The sequence below is a fragment of the Neoarius graeffei genome, chromosome 15, assembly GCF_027579695.1.
Source record: "Neoarius graeffei isolate fNeoGra1 chromosome 15, fNeoGra1.pri, whole genome shotgun sequence".
Taxonomy (NCBI): Eukaryota; Metazoa; Chordata; class Actinopteri; order Siluriformes; family Ariidae; genus Neoarius; species Neoarius graeffei.
Window position 1 is genome coordinate 30,492,823 of NC_083583.1, and position 17,685 is coordinate 30,510,507.

At 41.0% G+C, this 17,685-nt stretch overlaps 1 protein-coding gene across 3 annotated transcripts in view; it reads right to left on the reverse strand.

Annotated features, from left to right (window-relative positions):
* Positions 1-17,685, reverse strand: part of efl1 (elongation factor like GTPase 1) — a 343,260-nt gene that overhangs the window by 213,850 nt on the left and 111,725 nt on the right. For all 3 annotated transcript variants that reach the window (XM_060941122.1, XM_060941123.1, XM_060941121.1), the window contains one exon: positions 13,586-13,758. In XM_060941122.1, the coding sequence (XP_060797105.1) occupies positions 13,586-13,758 (173 nt within the window). The remainder of the gene's footprint in view (positions 1-13,585; positions 13,759-17,685) is intronic.

Here is a 17,685-nt window from a genome sequence, read left to right on the forward strand (position 1 = left end):
CAGTGACAGCCGTTCAAAGGTTTTTCCGTATTTTGACTATTTTCTACATTGTAGAACAATACTGGGGCGGCATGGTGGTGTAGTGATTAGCGCCGTCGCCTCACAGCAAGAAGGTCCGGGTTCGAGCCCCGTGGCCAGTGAGGGCCTTTCTGTGTGGAGTTTGCATGTTCTCCCCGTGTCCGCGTGGGTTTCCTCCGGGTGCTCCGGTTTCCCCCACAGTCCAAAGACATGCAGGTTAGGTTAACTGGTGACTCTAAATTGACCGTAGGTGTGAATGTGAGTGTGAATGGTTGTCTGTGTCTATGTGTCGGCCCTGTGATGACCTGGCGACTTGTCCGGGGTGTACCCCGCCTTTCGCCCGTAGTCAGCTGGGATAGGCTCCAGCTTGCCTGCGACCCTGTAGAACAGGATAAAGCGGCTAGAGATGATGAGATGAGAATAATACTGAAGACATCAAAACTATGAAATAACACATGGAACATATATGGAACTCTCTTTTATATTTTAGATTCTTCAAAGTATCCACTGTTTACCTTGATGACGCTTTGCACACTGTTGGCGTTATCTTAACCAGCTTCACGAGGTCGTCACCTGGAATGCTTTTCAATTAACAGGTGCCTCGTCAAAAGTTAATTAGTGCAATTTCTTTCCTTCTTAATGCGTTTGAGATCAAACAGTAAATAGCCCTATTTCACAACTGTACTAATCCATATTATATTAAGAACTGCTCAACTAAGTAAAGAGAAACGACATCCATCATTACTTTAAAAGGTAGACTGCCTTTCAGATCTATCAAGTTTAGGCCATAAAAAGAATTTTCTCCGACACCCAATTATTTTTGTTTAGTGGACCGAAAGCTACTGAATTTGAATCACAGACTTCCAATTTTATTACTGTTATTATTATTTAAAATAGAATGATTAATGAATTTGCAACCATGTGGCGTTAAATTCTCCGCTATTTTTCCTGCTTCACCATGACCCAATTCAAGATACTACAGTACGTCATGCATCACGTTGTGGGCTTTCCCCGTTCACGCAAGGCATTGTGGGATACAATTTTGAAACAGGAGAGAAAAATGGAGGACGTGAGTGTGCGAATGAAACGTGAAAGACCGACTACAGTAACAGAAAGCGAGAAGAAAAGACGTTATGTTGCGAAGGAAAGGAAACGCAGGACCAGACTAATAAACACTGGCGGTCAGCGAGGACCTCGGTGTGATCAGCTGTTCGTTTAGCGACAGAATGATGGAACTGTCAGTGCACGGTCAAGGTAAACCTGTAGATGGCAGTAATGCAACACTGCCGTAAAACTCAAAAGACGAAGACGACAACGGCTCATGTAAGCGTGCGCATGCGCACACGGACTTCCTCTGTCTGCTTGACTGCACGAAGCGAGCGATTTCATGGAAATTAAATAACTTCCCAGCCACAGAATGGCCTGATATTTTTTAAGATATTACAAAAATAAGCATATCTCACAATGACCAAATTTCAGACGGAACTAAATTTCACCGATTTTATGAAATCGAAAGGCCGTCTCGCTTTAAGACACGAAGTGTCTTTTAAATAATAAAACCAAAGAGAAACCATTCAATTAGAAGGGGCGTCCAAACTTTTGACTGGTACTGTACATGTTCAGCAAAATTGATTTTTACGCCAGTTTTCATTACAATTTCCTAACACATGGATTTTATTCGAAAAATGCAAAAACGATATGGCCAGATGGAAAAATCTTCCACTGTCAATGGCTGGACGAATTAATCTTATTAAAATGATTGTGCTACCAAAATTCCTTTACCTTTTTCAAAACATTCCCATTCTGATTAAAAAGTCATTCTTCAATTTGCTGGAAACGAACATATCGTCGTTCATCTGGAATGGCAAACCACCAAGAATTAAAAGAAGTGCGTTTCAAAGACCTAAAAATGTTGCGGGTCTGGCCCAGCCTAATTTTATTTACTATTATTGGGCATGTAAGATAAAGATGTTACAGTGGATTATACGAGACCTTCCTAGTAAATGCGAGGTGTGGGTGCAAATGGAATATGCTTGTAATACACTCAACCTGGCATCTATATTATGTGCCCCCTCACTCCCTCCCCAAAACCAACTTTGCTCGAACCCCGTGATCCTTCACTCCATTAGAATCTGGTCGCAATTTAGAAGGCATTTCAAGTTGCAGACGACATCGGTGCACTCTCCCATTCACAGTAACTACAACTTTCCTCCTTTTAGAGTCTGGTCATCAAAGGGTCTGAAATCTATTTCTGATTTATATATGTGAAAGGCAGATTTGCTTCATTTGCACAACTCTCAATTATTCAATTTACCAAAATCAGACTTTTTTAGGCATCTTCAAATTAGAAATTTTATCCAAAAAAGCATGACTTCGTTTCCAGACCTTCCAACAGCCGATGCTATAGATAATATTCTCTCGTTGTCTCCTCACTGTAGAGGTCTAATTTCCACAATATATAAGAATATCTGTGATATTGTCCCTCGTTCATTGCAAGATGTTAGGAAACTCTGGGAGAACGATATTGGAGAGGAAATGACAGATGACCAATGGGACGTAGCGCTTGACTTGATACATACCTCCTCCCCGTGTGCCAGACACGGCTTAATTCAACTTAAAATTGTGTTGAGAGCACATTTGACAAATGCAAGACTGGCAAAAATCTTCCCTAATATAAACCCCTCTTGCCCTCGCTGTAAAGGCAAACCAGCGGATTACATACACATGCTGTGGTCCTGCCCTAAACTTAACGCATTCTGGACCAATATCTTCCACGCCTACTCCGAGATATTCCAAAAACACATCACCCCCAACCCTACATGTGCACTATTTGGATCCACCCCTGAAACTTGCTCCCTTCATGGCGAAGCGCGGGCAGTTATAGCATTGACCTCCTTACTTGCAAGACGTCTCATTCTTCTCTCCTGGAAGGAGCAAGAACCTCCCAATTTTACAAGCTGGATTAGACATACCATGCATTTCCTGAAACTAGAGAAAATCAGATATACCCTCAAAGGTTCCCTGCAAAAATGTAGAAAGATTTGGACCCCCTTTCTTGAATATTATGAGAATCTACAAATACCACTGAATGCAGATGATTAGACTACCAACACTGATGAAAGGCAATGGTGATCCCTGACCCCCCCCTTTTTATTTGTGTGTATGTGCGCGCACGTAACGTTAATAGTCATGTACTTACTTTGTTCCCACTCCTTTTATTTTCTTCTTCTCCTCTTTTAGTCTCTGCCTGTCGTTACTAACATGCTCAGTTTATTTCTTGGTGGGTTGAGAGGGAAGAAGGAAGGAAGATGATGGGATTATTATTTATTTATTTTATTTTTTTATTTAATTTATTAGTATTTATCTATTTTTCTGTTTTTATTGTTGTTGTGTTGTCGCACTTGTAATTATTTGAATATTGCAGCTATTCTTTGCTTATGTACATGCTGATGGTTAAACTAAGCTGTAACAAATATATATGCTTAATGGAAAATCAATAAAAACTGTTAAAGAAAAAAGCAATTTCCTAACATATGCTCAGGTAATGTAACAGAGAAGCTGAATGTGCTTGCAGGAGCGCACTTACTCCACACGTTCAACACTGCAGCGAAGTGAAACGCTTCCTTTCCCCGAGAGTTAAGGCTGCTCTGAGGGCACGTCGCTAAAATGCAAGAACGTACAACTTCTGAGAGTAACCCTCACACAGAAACGTAAACTAGTTCTTTGAAAAAACAGACCGTAAATATTTGAAATTCTTGATGTCTTTTTTCATGTTGCAGAAAATGCAATGTACTTATGGACACACCACCTTTGCGCTTTCAATTCGCTGTGTGTAATTTTCACCAGTTTCCATAAAAAGGAAAAGAAAGCCATATAAAAGTGTTCTTGTGTCAGGACTGATCATAGTATTGCTCTGACTAAGCCATGGCATTTAAGGCAAAGTATTACACTGAATGGGGTGCTGCATCAGAGAGCAGAATAACAGAATGGTGAGTGTAGTAACATTTCAGTTTTAGTTTCTTTACAGTTATTGAGGTAAACAGACACAGGGGGATCTCCGTAGGGATCCTTTTCGTGTTTTCAGACACCATAATAAACTTTATGAGCCTGTCCGAGGTGGTGGGGGGGAATAAAATATAAAAAATAGTTTATTTAGATGCGGACGACTTCCCCGTATAAGCCTCGGTCACAACCGGCCGTACGTGTTCCTACGGCCGGTCTACGTGCAAAAAACGCAAGAAACGCACGGAGGGCGCGCGTGTGACGTGCTGATTTTAAAGCCGTAGACTGGCCGCAGAGGTTCTTTGTCATGTCAAACTCACTCTATGGGCGCTTACTTTTTTATTCAGGTTGCAAGACAAACTTACGGCCAACGTGCGTCTTTCTCCACGAACAAAAAAAACAAACAAAAAAAAACGCAGCGATTTGGGAAACACCAAAAATCGCACGGCCAAAAAAATCGTACGTCCGGTTGTGACCTAGGCTATAATTACGTTGTATAGCCGTTTTGCAGTTGCCAGTTATCGCATTTTAACTCAATATTGGACCGATTTCAAATCATTTTGTCCCTCGTAAATATTCGAACCTACAGAGATGAAAATTGGAAAATAGGGCCCTGGGTTGAAAAAAAATAAATAAATCCCAGAACTCTCTCTTTATACAAAGACACACTAAGAGTTATTCAGATGCATACAGACGAGTGACAAAAACAGTTTGTGCCAGCCAAGCTACCATTTTCCTCAGGGAGAGAGAGAGAAATCCCACTTCAGATTTAGATATACCTTATGGCAGTATTTAAATTTTAATCAAACTCAAATCTGATTCTCCCCGTGTCTGAAAGCACTCGCTACTCACTAAGCAGTGGACTATAGACCCCTTTCACTGACGTCACCCGAAACCGGAAGTAAACAGACCCTGCGCCATTTTGGAAGACCAACAAACTCGTGATAAGGGGATAATAACGGCAGCGGTATGTGAACCCACGAGAATAAAGTGGAGTGGCAAACGACTTAAACAAACAAATCTGAGCTGTTTTATTTATGATTTATTGGCCCAACAGTAGACTTGAAAGAAACCTGTGTGAGACTTGGCAAAAAACTGTGGATATAATGGATAAGTCTGTGCATGATCTGCGGATACTTTGAGGTAAGCAAACGCAAGAAATTCAGATTTAAAACGTGCTAAAGTGGCCCCAAGTTGATAACTGTATGAGGAGCAAGCCTCCCAGACTTCTACAATTTAATAATAATAATAATTTAGGATGGTTTGGGGCTTGCTTGCTGCTGCCAGGTTGGTTGCTGAGTAGCCTGACTGTTTTTTTGTTTTTTTTTCCTTGCGTGTGGTATCATTGTTGACGCGAGGTTGTTTTTTGAACATGCCAATGCGGACACGATTTCCCCTGATGAGTTATGACTTCAGACGCGATGCATGTGTGGAGGTGTGGAGTCCGTGTGATATGTGCGTAAGATAGGCTTCTCATGTGTTTGGAGATCCGCGCTCCGAGACAAGCGCAAGCACACACACCCCCAAGGGGGGAAAAAAAAGGGGCCCCCCGAAAATATCGGCATAGTTCGAACACTGAGTGTAGGCACTGGGTGTAAACAACAAATAGTTTACAATGTCTGGGTAGCAAACAGATGGCAGAATTGGTGTCAGGTCCTCCTTATGTTTCCATTCTCCCTTGCCGCGAGTCTTATCATATGGGTCAAACCCATCAATCACAGCGAGTTTCTCCACATACCGTGCCCTTTCTGCAGCTGGTAATGTACTCACATAACCAGAATTATCATCCATCGTGTCACTTTACTCTCGCTTGTACTTTGTTTTATATTGTGAGTGCATGTACTTGGTTTTCCAATATGGCGCCTAACAAAATCTCGCGGCGCGGTGACGTCATGTGAAAGGGGTCTATATAGTGAGTTCACCGTTTTTTAGTGCTGTCTGAATGTATAGTGAGAATTATACCCTTTATAGTGGACTCATAGTATCCCACAATGCATCGTGAAAAGTAGTGTACAACCGATGGTCACTAACCAAGCAATATATACCATCACGCATTGCTGTTTGTTTTTCCTTATGACAACGGGCACGAGACAAATTTATAAGTTGCGGTGCGAAAATGGCAATGATATCGTAGCGTGTTGGGGTGACTGGACGGAGGAAGAAACATGTTATAAACAGACATTCAAGTACATTTAAAAATAGTCAGAGAATAGAAGTAAAGCGAAAATGGAAAAAGACAGAAAATACAAGAATAAAAGTTCTAGCGGAGAGCGAGGAATTAATCACAAACCTTAAATTTGATTTCAGAAAAAGGCAAAGAAGAAAGTATTCAGCCTTGATTTAAAAGAATTAAAAGATGCAGCAGACACACAAAGTCCTTTGTATTTATTAATGTGTGAAATACGCTCAGCAGAATATGGTTTTTTATTTTTTATTTTTGAAAACCCACCAGCCGACTGATCTGGCACGTTTTAATTGTGCGACAGTAATGACGTAAATAATGGCGCGGCAGAGTAGTGTCCGAAAGTGTTTTTTTTCCCCTTTCATTTTACTAATGAGCTCACTATATAGTCCTTTATATAGAATTCCCTAGATAGTGAGTAGAGAGTAGTGGATGAGTGAGTGATTTCAGACACAGCCTTTATTTGTGGCTTACCTTTGAAAGATCAGCCACTATAGACAGACTATTATGTGAGATATGGCAAAAAGCATCACAGTTTAGAAAATTTACTTTGGAGAAATTAAAAGATATATAAAAAAAAAAAAACCTCTCTCACAACCACATACAGGGGGCTGAAAAAAAGGTATACAGTAATGAAAAACAAAACGTTCGCGCAAAACGTTATTTTATTGATTATACAAACATATCAATAATAAACATATTAATCCCTCAAATGTTCAAACTGTTTGCCTCCGGCATTCACATACTCCACTAGTCGAGTGTGGACACCCATGCGCACTCTGGCACAAAAGTCTTTATCAGCATCCTGGCAAGCCTCCCGTATGAACTGAATCATGGCATCAACAGAATGTGGCTTGCGTGTGAAAACCCTATCTTTTACACATCCCCAGAAAAAGAAGTCCATGGGCTGAGATCCGGCGAACGTGATGGCCAGCCAACGGCTCACCGACGTCCAATCCACCTGTTGGGAAATTCTTTGTCAAGTAGTGCACGTGCATTGAGCCCCATCCTGCTGGTTGGCGCCCCATCCTGCTGAAAGTAGAAGTCATCCTGCTCCTGCTGTTTGCGTATAATCCTTACTGTATACCTACTTTTGCAGCCCCCTGTATTTAGCCTCGGTCACAACCGGCCGTACGTGCTCCTACGGCCGGTCTACGTGCAAAAAACGCAAGAAACGCACGGAGGGCGCGCGTGTGACGTGCTGATTTTCGAGCCGTAGACTGGCCGCAGAGGTTCTTAGTCATGTCAAACAAACTCTACGGGCGCTCACGGTTTTTTCAGGTTGCAAAAGAAACTTACGGCCAACATGCGTCTTTCTCCACGAACAAAAAAAAAAAAAAGCGCAGCGATTTGGGAAACGCCAAAAATCGCACAGCCAAAAAAATCGTACGTCCGGTTGTGACCTAGGCTTTTGAAAACGTCCTCATCCCTACTTTGACTTTTGTTATAACAAATGGCTGTAACAATGCTTAAATTCATCATTTTCATATAATATGATAGACAGTTGTGCTCTCTGGAGCCAACAAACTTGATGCCGATGTTGAGAGTTGGTTGCAAGGTGGGCTGTTAGTGGATACATTCAGGCTTATTCTTAATTTATGATTAAAGTTCAAGTGCAGATCCTAAATTTATTTATCCTGTGGCATTTACCAACATGGCTTATGAGCTTTCAGAATGATCGAAATCACAGCCAGGAAAATGTCACCGTGTCCCGACTTGTGAGAAAACTAGAACGTGCTGTATCAGTTCTGGCAAGGAGTCCCAGAAAGGGAACACCACGATCAGCAGCGCTTTCATTTCAGCCTCAAGTAAACTTTCCTGTTTAGAAATCCACCACATGCTGCATCTCCAGGTTGCCTCAGATCTGAGCTGCCCCTGGATGTTCACGCTGTACTCGTTCAGAATACAAAATCAGGATGATGCAGGAAGCCATTTTCTGAGGCGATGGCTCAGGACAGGAGGATGATCAAAGATCAGCACAAAATGCAATTCTCTAGTGACTGAACATAAGGAAGCGTGCTGAAGGTTCAACTCGAGCATGAATAAATATTAATGAATGAAAGCCAGTGTGCAGATGGGAACATGAATCAATATTAGCATTCATTTAGCTGATCTAACTTCCCGTCTAGGCCAGGGACTGACTGTTGGACCTGGATTTGGTCATCTTTAATTGTTTGAGTCCAAATTCTAACCGTAGCAGGGGGGGAAAAAAAAAAAGTAGTTGAAAACATTAGTGGTCGAATTAGCTTAGAAGGTAATGGTCCTTCGGGATTCCAATACTTGTGAATGGTATTGTGTGTTTGATCATCATGTCACACCATCAGGTTGAAAGGCATATTAGTGGTGACCAAACACAGAGTATAACCCCAATTCCAAAAAAATTGGGACACTGTGTAAAACAAATAAAAACAGAATGTGAAGATTTACAAAATCATGGAAACCTGATATTTCATTGAAAACAGTACAAAGACAACAAATCAAATGATGAAACTGAGAACTTTCATTGTTTTTTGAAAAATATACGCTCATTTTGAGTTTGATGTCGGCAACACGTTTCAGAAAAGTTGGAACAGGGACAAAAAAAAAAAAAAAAAAGATTAATTGGCACAACAGGTCAGTAACATGATTAGGTACAGTATAAAAAGAGCATCCCAGAGAAGCGGAGTCTCTCAGAAGTAAAGGGGGGGGGGGGGGGGGGGGTTTCCACCGCTCTGTGAAAGACTGTGTGAGCAAACACTGCAACAATTTCAGAATAACGTTCCTCAATGTAAAATTGTAAAGAATTTGGGACTCATCAATCAATCAAATCAATCAAATTGTATTTATATAGCCCTTTACAATAACCAAAAGGTACCCAAAGTGCTTTACATCAAAGCCATAAAACAGAACACCAAAACACATAAAAACACAGGTTTTAACTGCGGAAGGTGCCACTGTGCTGCAGATTTTTTTTTTTTTTTTTCATTTTTTATTGAGGGTTACATTAAATATCCATAGATAACATACACATGGCCCTCGGAAAAATAACTGGCAAAGATGAAATTAACACTATCAAAAAGGTAAATAAAATTAAAATATTCTATCTATTTAAAAACATTTTTAAGAGTGACACAATTCTAAAAAAATGATGTCATACTCAGCCTTCGGCTGAACTCGATGGGCGATTTACACAACTTCATGTCACGCGGTAGACTGTTCCACAATTTCGCCGCACTAAACCTAAATGATTTCTGACCAAATGATTGTCTGCATCATTTAGGTTTAGTGCGGCGAAAAAGCCAAAAGCCTTTCAGAAGTACATGAAATAAAACAGACGAAACAAAGCACCCCTCAAAAACAAGACTCCCCTAGTCAAGACTGTATGCCAATCTAAAAAAGTAGGTCTTCAACTTTGATTTAAAAAGGCCGGGATCAATAGTGGTGCGAATGTCGGGGGGCAGATTGTTCCACAGTCTGGGAGCAGCGACAGCAAAAGAACGATCACCCCACTGTTTATATCTCGACCTTGGAACTTCTAACAGAAGCTGACCCGAAGAACGCAGGGCCCTACCATGATCACGAATAGTTAAAATCTCAGACAGGTAAGAGGGAGCCAGGCCATTGATGGCATTAAAAACAAACAACAGAAGTTTAAAATCAATTCTAAAACGGACTGGAAGCCAATGGAGTGACGACAACACAGGAGTAATGTGTTCACGTTTAGACGTGCTTGTTAAAAATCGGGCCGCAGCGTTCTGTACAAGTTGAAGATGTAAAATTGAAGACTGGCTGAGGCCAACATACAGGGCATTACAATAGTCCAATCTCGAACTGATAAAGGCATGAATTTATATCATCTGTGGTACATAATATCATTAAAAGATTCAGAGAAATCTCCGTATGCGAGAGACAAGGCTGAAAACTCACAATGGATGCCTGTGATCTTCAGGCTCTCAGGCGACACTGCATTAAAAGCAGACGCGTGTCTGTAGTGGAAATCACTATATGGGCTCAGGAACACTTCAGAAAACCATTGTCTGTGAAAACCGTTCATCCACAAATGCAAATTAAAAACAGACAAACAATATCCAGAAACACCGCTACCTTCTCTGGGCCTGAGCTCTTTTACTATAGACTGAGGCGAAGTGGAAAACTGTCCTGTTGTCCAACAAATCTAAATTAGAAATTCTTTTTAGAAAATCATGGACGCCATGTCCTCCAGGCTAAAGAGGAGAGGGACCATCCAGATTGTTATCAGTGCACCGTTCAAAAGCCAGCATCTGTGATGGTACAGTATGAAGGTGCATTAGTGCACATGACACGGGTAGCTTGTATATCTGTAACATCATTAATGCTAAATGATATATACAGGTTTTGGAACAACATGCTGCCATCCAGATGACATCTTTTTCAGGGAAGGCCTTATTTCTTTCAGCAAGACAATGCCAAACCGCTTTCTGCACATATTAAAACTGCATGGGTCCATAGTAAAAGAGTCCAGGTGCTAAACTGGCCTGCCTACAGTCCAGACCTGTCTCCCATTTAAAACATTTTGCACATTATGAACTGCAAAATACGACAAAGGAGACCTCAGACTGTTGAGCAACTGCAGCTGTACATCAGGCAAGAATGGGACAACATTTCTCTTCCAAAACTACAGCAACTGGCCTCCTCAGTTCCCAAACATTTAACAGAGTGTTGTTAAAAGTAAAGATGATGCAACACAGTGGTAAACATGCCCCTGTCCCAACATTTTTAAAATGTGTTGCTGACATCAAATTTAAAATGAGCATACATTTTTCAAAAACCAATAAAATTTCTCAGTTTCAGCATTTGATATGTTGTCTTTGTACCATTTCAATGAAATATAGTTTCCATGATTTGCAAATTGTTGCATTCTGGTTTTATTAACAGTTTACACAGCATCCCAACTTTTTTGGAATTGGGGTTGTACTTTTTCCCTTAGTGATGGTCCAATTTCCATTTTACCTCTCGTCAGTGCTGCTACATGAAGAGTGCTAAACAGGCCTTCATGCTTAGCACTAGCTAACTCCCTACAGACGCCATAAAGACAACAGGGGTTTGGCCTAATAGCTTTTGTAAAGCACTGAGAGGCTGAAAGGTTGCATGCAGGACATTAGAGAGACACTGTGGCTGAACGTTGTGGCTATGATGCGCTGGACATTATAGACTCTCTGCATTAATGCATCTCTGTAAAATGATAATGTTGCTAATTATGAATTAAAAAAAAATAATAAAAATAAAAAAAAAAACACAAGTGTCAAGTTTATTTGTATAGCGCTTTTAACAATAAACATTGTCGCAAAGCAGCTTTACAGAATTTGAACGACTTAAAATATGAGCTAATTTTATCTCTAATCTATCCCCAATGAGCAAGTCTGTGGCGACGGTGGTAAGGAAAAACTCCCTCAGATGACATGAGGAAGAAACCTCGAGAGGAACCAGACTCAAAAGGGAACCCATCCTCATCTGGGCAACAACAGACAACATGACTATAACATTAATAGTCCTAACAAAGTCAGTTTCGTTGATGCTATAACCCCCCACCACCACCACCAACGGAAACCCGAGCGCAAAACCGTTCACGACAAGTGTTGCCAGGCAAAACAAACCTCACCCGGCAGTTTGGCCTATTCACCTTACAAGGTGAGTCCGTGACCTTCAGTTTGACATTAGAGCCCTGCACTCCCGCGGGAGTCCCGCGGGACCCGCCGCAAAGCAGTGCGGCGCGGGACAAATATTGAAAGCTCATTGCGGGCGCGGGCGGGATCGGAAGTGCACATATGCAGGCGCGGGTGGGAGCGGGAGTGCACATATGCAGGCGTGGGTGGGAGCGGTGATAAGCTGCAGTCCCGCTAACTAAAAACGTGTTTTCAACAGGTTACACAGTGACGGTAGGCTTGACTCAATGCTATCCCAGAAATCCTTCCTGTAATATGCAAATTTGGCCGCCTCTGATTGGACAGCCAAATTTGCATATTACAGGAAGGATTTCTGGGATAGCATTGAGTCAAGCCTACCGTCACTGTGTAACCTGTCTCTCTGATTAGAGTTGTAGACTAACTCAAGCAGTAAATCACTTCACTCATGGTACAAAGCAAGCCCATTTACTTTTTTATGCTGATCAGAGAATTACAATGGTTTCTCATGTGACAAAAATGTGCGATTCGCGATTAAATATTTTAATCGCTTGACAGCACTAATTATTATTATTAGAGACACTACATGCTGAATTCAGAAACAAGGTAAATAATAACAAATGTGAACGTGAGCTGTAGATATTTATGCTCAAATTCACTCAAAGTAGGGGGCGGGGCACCTTCACGCTGTGTCAAGACAAGAACTTTCCTGAGAAATTATGCGAACGTCTGCATCATGCGGGATTTGCGGGCGGGAGTGGGACAAAATATGGCAGGCGCGGGCGGGAGCAGGACTGAAAATCATAATTCTTTGTGGGCGCGGGCAGGAACGGGACTGAAAAATCATAATTCTTTGTGGGCGCGGGCAGGAGCGGGACTGAAAAATCATAATTCTTTGTGGGCGCGGGCAGGAGCGGGACTGAAAAATCATAATTCTTTGCGGGCGCGGGCGGGACTGCACAATGCGGGCGCGGGCGGGAGCGGGACTGAAAAATCCGAACTGCGCAGACCTCTATTTGACATTTCAAGGTCAACATTCATGGTGCTAAATGAAAGCCCATATGGGACTACCCATATGTTGATTATGGAAATATTTCTCAATCATCAGCTGTCAGGTTATAGTCCTATGAAAACCCTGACCTTGAATTTGGCCTTTCAAGGTCACTCATGATCAAAGGTCATGGTGCCAAATGAAAGCCCATATATGACTTCCTACATGTTGATAATATTAAGTATCGCTCTATCTTGAACCGTTTCCCAGTTATGAGCCTCTGAAAACCTGTGACTTTGACCCCTGACATTTGACCCCCAACCGCTAAGAAAACAGAGATACCACATCATGTAGCATATCAATGGAAGCAGAATTGAAAGATGAACATTTTGGATTTGGTTTGAAGTAAATATGATGAATATGAAGGAAGAGATCATGAAAAAAAATGATTTTGACCTTTTTGGTGACCTTGATTGGATGACAATCAAAATGCTGGAGGTTCTATTTGAGGGCAACAGCCATCTGTCCTGAAAGTTTCATGAAGATTGGTCCAGCCATTTTTCTGTAATGTTGCTAACCAAAAAAAAAAAAAAAAGAAACTCCACCGAAAACAAGACCTTAATCCCCTGGTGGACTCCATCCTCGGCAAGGTTTTAAAAAAAGCATTATGACTCCGTGGCTCGACTAAGTTATCACCATTACCTTCTGACCATATTACACATTAGCCTGAATAATTAAAGGTGGAATTCTCACCGTCTGCAGGGCGACGGCAGGGTCGTACTTGGGTCCGAGCACAAACGCTCTCTGACCCTTGCGCACTACTCCGCTGTAGACACGTGCAAAGGCTACAAAGCACTCTTTCTCCTCCTCTTCTGATGCGGACTTCACCGTCAAGGCCTCCGTCTGCACGCACAGCCCATCAGTATCTGCAAACACGTACACCACAACAAAGAGAGAGTGAAGAAAAGAGAAGTGAGAATTCATAGCAATTAAAACTCGCATAGACTTAGCAGGCACGCACAATTACTTTAAAGATTAAGTATTCAAATGCATTGAAGGCTGGTCACCATATTGAGGGCCATGTGAGGGCTAAGAACATATGAGCCATTCCACCGAATCAGTGCCATTTCCGTCCCTAGAAAATTATATGTATAAATGCACAAAAAAAAAAAAAAGTACTTTAAAATGCATTTCCTTATTACGCAGAATGTCCTGCACATTGATCTGATTTCAAATTTAAGATAATTGTAAGGATTAATAAAAACTACCTAAAACACTGAAAAATAGCATGTGTTACCTGTCCCTGCACTCTAACTTTATACTATGAAATATTATGATTAAAATCCTTTAGAAACAGTATTTCTTTTGCACTGTTGTGTGACTCCATATCCTATCCATGGTTTAAATATATTTTTTTCAGAAGAAATCCACAATATCTTAGTTAAAATACACATTTTAGTCATGTCCCTGGGTTTTCACTCAGTCCTGTTACCCAAACATATTACCCCATCTGACAAATTTGGAACATTCCATAAATCACATGCTCAAACAGGAAGTTACATCAGTTGTGTCTTCTGAAGGCCATGGGGAGACCAAAAGATAGTTCTCTCATTTAATTATTTTGTATATTTGATGATTTTTTTTAACTTGAACTGATAAGGTCAACATACTGTCCTGTTACTTAAATTATTTCTTAGATGATATTTGTTTATTTTAAAAATACAGACTTTTGGTAAATCACTAGAATGTGCCAAGTGTGGTCATGCTATTAGCGATGACGCCATGTGGCTTAATTCCACGTATTAGCTAATCCTAGGCTAAAAACTCAGTCCCGTAACTTTTAGTTTTGGTAACAGGACTGAAAAAAATGCAGCCATCTTTGACTTCCAAACCTTGTAACGTAGCCTGAGGTTGACCAATACACATTTTGAATAGTTAAATATGTGTGTGTTGTTATAATCAGTGTTGAAAAGATATAACAAATTAAGTTTAATTTGGGAGTGGTACAACAAGCAAATGGCACCCATTCGGTGGAATGTCCCATATATTAATTTATTCTATCCACATTCACTGGAGATGAGCAATTGCGCACTCTGATTGGCTACTCTAGCACTAGGATATCAGCTCATATACTGTGAGTAGAGAAAAACAAAATGGCGGAGCGTGTTGCTGAACTAACCGAGGACAAAATAAAAACTATTTGAAAACAAAACCCCCAACATTTTCATCAAGTATTTAAAAGAAACAGCTAAAAGAATATAGTTTTTGTTTTGTCCTCCCCCCATATCTCCTGTTCCACACTCCAGCCCCATCACTGGCGGTAATGCACCTTTAAGTTGGTTTGCCAACCGCCAAAAAAACCCTAAAGAAGAAGAAAACCCCCCCCAAAAATTAAAAGGCAACAAAATATGGAATAAAAAGTATTGGATGATAAGAACATATTTTTTATTTTTCAAGAATTATCATCACGTTTTTCACAAATCGCGACCGTCATTTCGCCAGTTTGTTACATTCTAAGCAGAAATTGTGTCAGACGTTTTGTATATAAGTTTTTATTTATCAAATTTATAAAAATGCTCCATTTCTCAAATCCAGTGAATGTGGACAGAATAAAACAGTCATTCCACTCAATCTTGTCGTACATAGCTTATAGCCAACTCGGTGCTACGCGTCTCATTGGCTATCAGCTCATGTACGACTCGATTTTGTGGAATAACTTAAATATCCGTCAGTACCTCACAGCTAAATTCATGAAACCATTTTGCGTGAGCCTTTTAGCACAGAGTCAATTCACAGGCATAAATCTATGCCAAATACACACAGGAACCCACACAATGAAAAGCAAATAAGCAACACCATTCATAACTGCATCGTCAAGTGTTTCAAGTCCATAATCATGTTGTGTCTCTCAAGAATAGCAATGTGAAGTAAACAGGCAAGCTGCACGGCTCCTTCATTCAAAACATACCAAACTCGAGATTTTGTTAACAATGTTTGCTTCGGGGCGGCACGGTGGTGTAGTGGTTAGCACTGTCGCCTCACAGCAAGAAGGTTCTGGGTTTGAGCCTCGTGGCTGGCGAGGGCCTTTCTGTGTGGAGTTTGCATGTTCTCCCCGTGTCCGCGTGGGTTTCCTCCGGGTGCTCTGGTTTCCCCCACAGTCCAAAGACATGCAGGTTAGGTTAACTGGTGACTCTAAATTGGCTGTAGAATGGTTGTTTGTCTCTATGTGTCAGCCCTGTGATGATCTGGCGACTTGTCCAGGGTGTACCCTGCCTCTCACCCATAGTCAGCTGGGATAGGATTCTGTATCTGTTAAGTGTATTAAGAAGGCTTGGGAAAGGGAACTGAATGCCGTGGTGCCTGATAAAATATGCAAGACTGCACTTTCCCGTCTTCATAGTTCAATGAACAGCAGACACAGGCTCGTTCAGTTTAAAGGGACTCATCATTTTTATTATTCGAAGGTTATGTAACATCAATTCTACCCCTCTGTGTCTCCAATCTGTAATAAACCTAAGTCAAGTGATGGTACATTGTTGCATCTAAGTTGGGACCATCAACAAATTCATCCATTTTGGTCAAAAATCTTTTCATTTTTTTCCTGGAGTTTACAAGAAGACTTTCTCCAGACAGTGACTTGACTCTCTTTGGATGCTCAATGGAATCTAAGTCTCCCTTCACACATTCAAAATGCCTTGTTGATGGGCATGGTACTAGCAAAAAGACTTATTCTCAAAGACTGGAAGATACCAACTTCACCATACTTCAGAATCTGGTTAAATGAACTCGTATTGGTTATTCACCTGGAGAAACCGTGATTTAAGAATATATCTTTCGATGGTCAACATAAATGGGAAGAATCTTGGGGTTCCGTTTAGAGTTAGCTGGACTTGACCTGACCATAGTTTTGCTTATACTAGTGCATCTCAAAAAATTAGAATACCATGAAAAAGTTCCCTTTTTTCATAATTTAATTCAAAAAGGTAAACTTTCATATATTCTATATTCATTACATGTAAAGTGAAATATTTGAAGCCTTTTATGTTTTAATTTTGATGATTATGGCTTATAGCTCATGAAAATCAGAAATCCAGTATCTCAAATTATTAGAATATTCCCTAAGATCAACCAAAAAAAAGGATTTACAATACAGAAATGTCCAACTTCTGAAAAGTATATTCATTTATACACTCAGTACTTGGTTGGGGCTCCTTTACCATGAATTACTGCATCAGTGCGGTGTGGCATGGAGGTGATCAGTCTGTGACACTGCTGAGGTGTTATTGAAGCCCAGGTTGCTTTGATAGTGGCCTTCAGCGTATCTGTATTTTTGGGTCGGGTGTTTCTCATCTTCCTCTTGACAATACCCCATAGATTCTCTATGGGGTTCAGGTCAGGTAAGTTGGCTGGCCAATCAAACACAGTAATATCATGGTCAGCAAACCATTTGGTAGTAGTTTTGGCACTGTGGGTAGGTGCCAAGTCCTGCTGGAAAAGGAAATCAGCATCTCCAAAAAGCTCGTCAGCAGATGGAAGCATGAAGTGCTCTAAAATCTCCTGGTAGATGGCTGTGTTGACTTTGGACTTGATAAAATACAATGGACCAACACCAGCAGATGACATGGCACCCCAAATCATCACAGACTGTGGAAACTTCACACTGGGCTTCAAACACCTTGGATTCTGTGCCTCTCCACTCTTCCTCCAGACTCAAGAACCATGATTTCCAAATTAAATGCAAAATGTACTTTCATTTGAAAAGAGGACTTTGGACCACTGAGCAACAGTCCATTTCTTTCTCTCCTTAGCCCAGATAAGACACTTCTGACATTGTCTCTGGCTCAGGAGTAGCT